The 7,912-nt window shown below is 40.0% G+C and overlaps 1 protein-coding gene across 1 annotated transcript; it reads right to left on the bottom strand.

Annotated features, from left to right (window-relative positions):
• Window positions 1-3,042: 3,042 nt before the first annotated feature.
• LOC149623409 (protein-lysine N-methyltransferase SMYD4-like) lies at window positions 3,043-7,905 on the bottom strand. The gene is made up of 11 exons (XM_089853369.1): window positions 7,743-7,905; window positions 7,349-7,601; window positions 6,781-7,019; window positions 6,334-6,463; window positions 6,148-6,272; window positions 5,920-6,086; window positions 5,723-5,850; window positions 5,219-5,640; window positions 4,675-5,156; window positions 4,435-4,612; window positions 3,043-4,363 (listed from the first exon to the last, which is right to left on the bottom strand). The coding sequence occupies exons 1-11, from the start codon at window positions 7,877-7,879 to the stop codon at window positions 4,219-4,221; spliced, it is 2,406 nt and encodes an 801-aa protein (XP_089709495.1). The 5' UTR covers window positions 7,880-7,905; the 3' UTR covers window positions 3,043-4,218.
• Window positions 7,906-7,912: the final 7 nt, after the last annotated feature.

Raw genomic sequence — 7,912 nt, 5'->3', positions numbered from 1 at the left:
ATCTCAGGAATATAACGCATCACCGATCTCGAGATTTTGTATTTTTTTCAGGGCAAATATTAAAATTTCAATTCAGCAAATTTGGAGAAAAGCTAAAAGCACGAACACTAATGTAGACTTTGATACGTATACATGTACATTTTGCAAGCAAGAGGAAGTGAATCTCCCAAGTCCCGTAGTCAATATGAGAAGAACCGGTTTTAATTAGTTGGTAATCCTTGAAAATACCCAATGCAAAATGAACGTTTCGGTCCTCAATTACAAATTACCAATCATAATCCTTGACTTATGGATTGTGACAAAAGGAGATGATCCAAAGGACATAGCTTTCCAGCCTAGGAATGAGGGTAATGTGTGTCAGGTTTTCTCTAACGAACGTCTCATCTCGAGTGTTCCTAAAACGTGATATCCCAAGGCTAGGCCGAATGTATTTACTGTAGAGTAAATGGTAGTTGAACACCCAAAGTTTTTCTCTACTAATATTTTTTCTCGGCGCAAACTAACATCAGCCGCGGAAAGCTGGGTCTCGCTAAAGAAATTCCACCCCCCTTAAAAAATGTACGAAACTTAAATTTTTCGATGGGAGGTTGGGTCCGCTTGTGATGAGCTTTTCGGCCAATAGAGAGACGTAGATCCGCTCGCGTAGATCTAAGGCGATCGGAGTTTACGTTATGGCGGAGCAAGTTAGGTGTAAATGTATTAATTTAGAAATGGATAAAAGGCTCTCAAAATAAACTCAGAGTATTTCCGCGCCAGAAAAATATAATTCCGTCGGCTTTCTCTAAAAACGTTTGCACACCACACGCCATAAAAAACGCAAACACAGTGCACTTGGATGAACCCTCCATGCTTGAACTTACTCGATAAAAAAATTAACCCCGCCTGTTTTACTTCACTCTCCACCGCTGTGGAGCGCTGCTTCAAAAGCTCGTTTTCGGTCGTGGCCGATATTTTAGAAATTTTATCTCTTCATTCACGCGAGCTCCGTTGGAAACTTTAAAAAGCTTAACGTAAGAACTTTCAGACACAGAGGCTACGGCAAAAAATCTTACATAGGAACTTGGTGTAAGATTATTCTACTTGTGATTGTGATAAAAACAATACAAAAAAATAAACTTACTTCCATTCGCCAAACGATTTGAGCATGAGAGCAGACAGCCAAGTTGACTAATCGCTAAAATTCAGACATTTCCGGTATAGAGTAATGTCAGTTCTACGTATGCAAACGTCATACCCTTCTATCTCTTAGCTCAGTGTCATCCCCCCTACCAGGCGCATATAGTATCCCCTCTTGCAAAAGCGCGCCTAGAGGGAGGGATACACCGTCTACTCCCCTCTCTACCGACACTACTCTATTATAAATCCATAAATCCGGTATTACTAATTTTTGAGAACCGTTTTTCAAAAACTCGTTTAAAAATTATACTTCGGAAATACGCCAGTCTATCCTATTCTCTGATTCCACATGAAGTTAATTGGCCTGAAATTATAAGTACATTAAGATTTATTTTCGAAATTGATGAACAGTTGGAACACTGCATTTGGTCGATTAATTGCGACTACGGACTCGGAACAATGAGAGTCCGATTTCGTCGTAAACGTTTCCTAGATTCTACTAGACCCAAACTGTAATATATATCTATCACCATTTTCAGACCCAACTCATCAAATAATTTAGTAATTTCAATTTATCAAACCGTAATGGCATATGATTAAGTAAATCATTTAGCTGGTACTATATTTGTTATTTTTTCTGTGACCAGCGTTCCTTTGTGACAACTGACAAAAGTACCGAATATTTTCTGCCAAAGCGAAACAAGCCATGGTTCGTGAAACCAGAAGGGGATAATAGAAGAAGGATGACACTCTGTATCCTCTTAATGCTTTAGTTATGTAACGTCATTCTTCCCAGGCTCATCCTTTTAGTTTGCTTTCCCGCTTATCAAACTACAAATGGGCATCGCACCGTAATTCTATAGTTGTTTGGTACTAAATGCCCAGCAATCATCCCACAAACCTCGTCTTAACGTGGGACAAAAATGCACAAGCGCGTCTTGCCAAATATTTAAACGCAAATAGAGTAATGATGAGTGAACTATTTATCGTGTATGTGATTCGGTTTAGTAACCTTGCTCCAAATGATCCGATGTTGGGAAGAGTGACGTTACACCATGTTACACTTACCCCGCTTTGTGGTACACTTCTCTCGAAGAGAAGTATTATATACTTCTGGTGAAACGTTGAAACCCAGCTTGTTCATTATTTATTCAGCTTCATTATGGTTTTGAGTTTCATAGCACGGTTTCTGACCTCTTTTAGACACCCACACACTTAGGCTCTCCGCGCTGCTTCACTCTTTTCTAAAACGCCAGCCAGCCCGACCCAGTTGTAGGCACTTAAAAACCTCTTATACAAGCTCGAATAAGTAGCAGCTGGATTTGATGCATCTCCGGTTTCTTTTGTGTTGTCGTAAGAAGTTCAGGTTAAAAGTACGGCCCCTTCCTACCTCGAATGCTCGAAATGAAAGGGGCCCCTGCGTTTCTCTGTGTGTGTGGGAACACTGAAGTAGGAAATTTTATCCAGTGTTAAATTTATAACTAGTGCGCTTTACATAGTGTGCGTAGATGGAATTCACCCGTCACAGGTTTCGAGTCTTGCTGAAAAACACAGGAGCGCTTCCACCCAGGGAGAAAGGGAGATGCCGCGTGAATAGCACGAGGTGTCTCTCTTTTGGGTGGGGGAAGTCAATTTCCCAACCAACGGGGGTAGTATCGCCCGGGCTACCGCGAGCTCTACTGCGCAAAATCCAAATTTTTTATCTGTCATGATGTCACTTCGCGCATGCTCAATGATCCACCGAATGACTCAAGGTAAAGAGAGATTGAACATAGTATTTCATACCCCCGTTTTCAACCCCTTCCCGCTAGATACGAGTTCTGTTAGCATTAGGCGGCTTCTCCCTTTCTCCCTGTTCCACCCACTCAGATATTGGCTGCGTCTTGCGCGTGCGCACTTTGAACTTCGTTTATAATCAAATCAAACTCATAATAAGCACAAATTTATTGTTGTAAATATTTGTTTCACAATAAATAACAATAGCGTAGGCTATAAGCAGTGTCGCTTACGATAAACAATTATTTAAGGTGAAAATTAAATGATGTAGTTTCCGACTTTCTGTTGGACAGGAAAAAAAAATAAAAACTATGAATTGGCAATGGTTAATTGTAACATTAGCTCCAGTTTCCTAGTTTACAGATTTTAAACTATTAAATTTTCCACAAACTCTTATACTATTATAGCTGATATGTTTGTAAAACTCTAATAAAACTAACTAGGCACAACTGATAACTCGTAATTTCAAGAGGATAAACGTTGAGCAAATAAGCAATGGAAGTTGGAAGGTCTATTTTGAAATTGTTTGAATCTAAAACCCCTGTTGAATGGGTGGGACTTATTGAGTATTTTAAATCAAGAGATACATCTTGATTAACGATGAAGAAAAAATTTATATATAGAATATAATGATTAAGACTGTAGCGAAAAAAAGCCGCCGCTACGCCAGTCGCCAGATATAAGTTATCACAAGAAAGTCGAAAATCTAACTGGATTTCGATGAAGTTTTAAACATTTTTTTTTATACCCGATTTAAATTCGATTTTAGTGTTTTAAAGACTTTAACGGTATTCCCAACTTAGCCGCGGTATCGGAAATGCGTCGTAATGGAACTTGGAAGCGCCAACTAGTGACTTCGACAGTGAAAATAACTGAAAGAACTTCATAATTTGAAGTTAAAAAAAAAATTGTAACTCGTAACTAACATTAAAGGAATGATAACAAGGTTTAGCATAGACAAGGCCTTTTTTCTGACACCTGTGATCCATGGAAAATTTCGATAGATATCGCTTATTTGTTTTGTACATTTTTTACCAAGCAGGAAATCAATTTTTCAACGATTCGAAGTCCGCCAGCCTTTTTAAACACTCAAAATTACGCAGCTATTGAGCACTCACAACCATTAGGCGAATGACTTGTATTAAGTGGGGGGGCAAAGGACGTCATTCGCGACAAATATTTTGCGAATTTACCCACCAATGCTAAAGAGAGGCAGAGGGTCTAGCGAGCTTGGAAATGTAATATGACGTTCGAATCAGATCCCTAAATAAGAACTTATGATGAAAAGTGGAAGATTAGTATTCACAGAAATGTTTAAAAACTATCTTAGTTATTTTTTGGCTTAGTTAACTTGGCTATTTCGTCCCTTTTTGAACGCAATTCTTGGACAGATTCGTGACTAGATCCGTAATGGAGCATAAATATCTTCTCCGCTCTATCAATCACATCCATAGCTTCTTTAATTAATTCCCTGTAATACATCAAACTAATGTGTTTAAGCGCAGTATCGCGCGCATTCCTATTAAAGGTAATATTACAAACCTAACTTCAGTACTGGATTTGAGACTGTAGCCTTCTTTGGCCAACTGCAAGATTGCATTTAACAGTAGATCAGTGAACTTTTGAAGCTCATTCGCTAACTCCACACTGTTTTCCCCATAAGTTGCCTCAGTCGCTTCGAGAGTTGGCCTTAAATACTCCACAGCTAAGCAATACTCCCCTAAAATATTCTTGGCGATATAACTTCCAATCATCTGAAATACTTTACCTTAAACGTTATACCTAATGACGCGTAACACCTTGCAATTTGATCTTGCACCTCCGCAAGTTGTCTATGTAATTTGTACATGACTTTTTCCCTCATTTTGAGGCAACGGCGCAATTTTTCTAGCGCATCTTTGAAGTTTCCACGAGCGGCTAGTTGTAACCCTTGAACGAATAAATCGTGAGCGCTGAAGGCTTTCTGCAACTGAGCCGCGCATTCTTGTTCGGCATTGCACTCCATACAAGAACTGTGACTGTTAGCGTCGGGTAAGCGTAATGGGCCAGAGCAAACCGCGCATTTTAACCCTTGAAACCTTTGCTCTCTTTCCTCCTCGCTAGTGCAAGCTTCGCAATTGCAAATAAAACCATATTGTTCTTTCAAAGCCTTTTGACGTTCTTCTTTGGACATTCTTTTAAAATGGGGGCCGTAGCAATTGAAAATTTCTCCATTAGGAGGAACGCTTTTTACTGATTTGACAATCAGAATGTCTTTGTGGAAGCTTAAAAATAATTTTTCAGTAAGGTTTAAGAGACATTTCATTCTTCCTTTATCAACAAGTACCTAGTTATGATTGTAGGATCGCAAGAATGATTCATCAAACTCGCCGTGGGGTATATGGCAGTGGCAATTCTGACTTGCTTCTGAGTGACGACACCACCACTCCCAGAACCAGAACCAAATTTAATGAGTGCCGTAATAGCGTGAGCGTTACAGACAAGCTGATGAATGTGGCGTAAGATTAAACCACCGAGGTATAACCTCAATGATTCGGGTCTTTGAGTAGGAACGCAATTAAAATCGTAACTCCTAGCGGGAGAAGAGCAAGAGGCGTGGCCGCCAGATTTTTTTGGGGTTAAAGGCGACAATTCCATTTGACGGAGGGAATGTACAATGGCATCTTTCATGCGATCCTCTCCCACATCGTCTTTGTTCGACGTGACAAAACCAATGCGTTCCAAGAGTAACAGAATCAAAGTTGATGTCTATTTAAGTTATAGGCAATAAGAAACTCATGTTTTTTGGGGTTTTTTTTTTCTTTCTTTCGCAAGATTGGGTCTAAGTTACCATAGCATATTGAAAGGAATCTTCAATATGTAGGAGATCCGCGTGCGTAATTAAATGAAATACGTTGTAGTAACTATTATCGCAATTTTCGTGATAATTTAAAGGTTCTAAAGATCGCCCGTAAAAATCTGAAGAAATATTTACATTGACGTTACCGAGTCTGTACTCAGTAGTTAAAGTTTATTTTATAAGCAGACCTATTAGATTTTGTAACCCCGTTACTACTAGCAACCTAAATCCCAAATGAGCAATTCCAATGGAATGTAATGAGTCCAAGTTTCCACATTCCCATTTGTGGTACCTCCTCCACGACTCATCCACACAGTGTATTGAGCAGTAGCGAACTTGAGTACAGTGATAACATCTACAATTAGACGGATCTCGTTATTTTTAATGTCATTTTTGCGAGTTCGGGGCGTACGAACGGAATAGGAGCATCAAGCTTGAGGTAGCAATGATGACAATGTGTTATGTAATGATGTGGTAGGAGTACGGAAGTGTATGGTTTTTCCACAATTAAAGTATCACCCGCTTTTATGGGCCTATTTGTCTGGAAGACAAGAGACATTAGGCACTCAATGAAGCGTACTAATTTCCTAACAGGTACTAACAATTAGGTATCTCCCTTTCGCTTCAGAGTGCTTGGCTTCAATACAGGAGGAAGCAAATGCTAATGCTGACTGGCACCCATAAGCTAAACGTGGAACACTTTCTTCTGTATTGGAGGGGTTCACCTCTTTACTAAATAAATTCGCCATTTTAGTCGAATCAAAATGACTATTGTTATAGTCGTGACCATGGATAACGGATGCGTGTGAGGAAAATTTGTTTTCACGCTATAGGATAGGCAACTCCTTTCTCCGACGGCAACAGCTTCGGTTGTCAGCACCTACAAAGCTATGTTTCATAGAGACCTAGCTTTGAGCGTGCTGACAACCGAAGCTGGAACAGAGTATATAAAAATAAGCTGCCGTCGGAGACAGGGAGTTGCCTATCCTATAGCGCGAAAACAAATTTCCTCACGCGCATCCGTTATCCATGGTGGTGACTTTACTAACTCTTCAGCAAATTCTGTTAATGTGGCTTTTAGTTCGTCACTTTCTCTGAGATATTTCTCTAGCTTTTTTGGCTCAATTTTAGCGTTACGTATATATAAAACAGTTTCATCCAAAGCCTTGAGGGCTGCAGATCTAGGCCCTGTTTTTGAAAGGCATTGGGCTTTTCTAAAATACAGCTTGTAGCATAAATCTTTGGGGTAACCATTCTCAATTGCTCTTTCAATGTCATCTAAGCAATGCTGGTTAAATAGAACCAGAACCATGTTATAATTTACTAGATTTCCATTTTTTTTTATCATTGGAGGTTTGAACACTGTTGGAATGGCAGGGTCAAACCATTTACTACCCCCCTCCCCCCAAACAAGCATCTTAAAGGGGCTCACCAGCGCTGTTGGGGAGAGACCGCCCTTAGTTCAGGGGGAAAACACCCAGCTCTTTGGCCATAAGGAATGGCGCCACCGTCGCGGTGGGCGGGTAAGCAATATGCTAACCAACAGTTTGACCCCCCCCCCCTTCACTCCAACAGCTCCGGCCAGCCCCTTTAAGGAACCCATTAAAATCAAATTACAGTATATTTATCAAGGAAAAATAGCGCTGCCGATCTATTCCCAAATGCCAGGGCCAATTCATCACCAGATCTCATTTGATGAGTGTCACAACAAGGAGCTGCCAGAATACTCCTAGTGTAAAGTTCTAACGCTCTCTCATACTCCTTCCTCTGAAAACACGCATTCCCTTCGACTCGTAATTCTGCTGATTTTTCCCAGTGCTTTCTATGCCGGGATGATCCAACAACTCTAAGCCATTTTAAAATTTTAATCCTGGAAATAAATTAAATCCACGCGGTTGCGGTATAAATTATCAACGCGCATGGCGGAAGAAACTCTCTTCCTTCCCCCCTCTATAATATGACCAAGGCCTAGTGTTATATTGACATTCCCGACCTCACTCTATGTACTTACTTAATATATTCATCCTTTAAACAAAATTCAATCTTTTCTTCGTTAGTTTTAAGTTTCGCGAAGCGCGAAAAACCTTTAGACTTTCTTAATTTAGTTGAAACATCATCCATAAGACATTGCCAGCTTGTGTCCGCCATTTAAACCGCGAAAAGCGAGAAATTAACGAAAGT

The sequence above is a fragment of the Phalangium opilio genome, unplaced genomic scaffold (genome assembly GCF_054372755.1).
Source record: "Phalangium opilio isolate 3A_F unplaced genomic scaffold, DU_Popi_V2 ptg000113l_1, whole genome shotgun sequence".
Classification (NCBI taxonomy): domain Eukaryota; kingdom Metazoa; phylum Arthropoda; class Arachnida; order Opiliones; family Phalangiidae; genus Phalangium; species Phalangium opilio.
This window is presented reverse-complemented; position numbering and strand designations above follow the sequence as displayed.

Excerpts from the sequence above, each read along its gene's own strand:
- LOC149623409 (XM_089853369.1), bottom strand. The coding sequence starts at position 7,879 with ATGGCGGACACAAGCTGGCAATGTCTTATGGATGATGTTTCAACTAAA. Across the intron at positions 7,020-7,348 it reads TTTTCCTTGATAAATATACT|CATTGCTTAGATGACATTGA; the intron begins GTAATTTGATTT and ends CTATTTAACCAG. Across the intron at positions 5,641-5,722 it reads ATTCCTTTCAATATGCTATG|ACATCAACTTTGATTCTGTT; the intron begins GTAACTTAGACC and ends TAACTTAAATAG.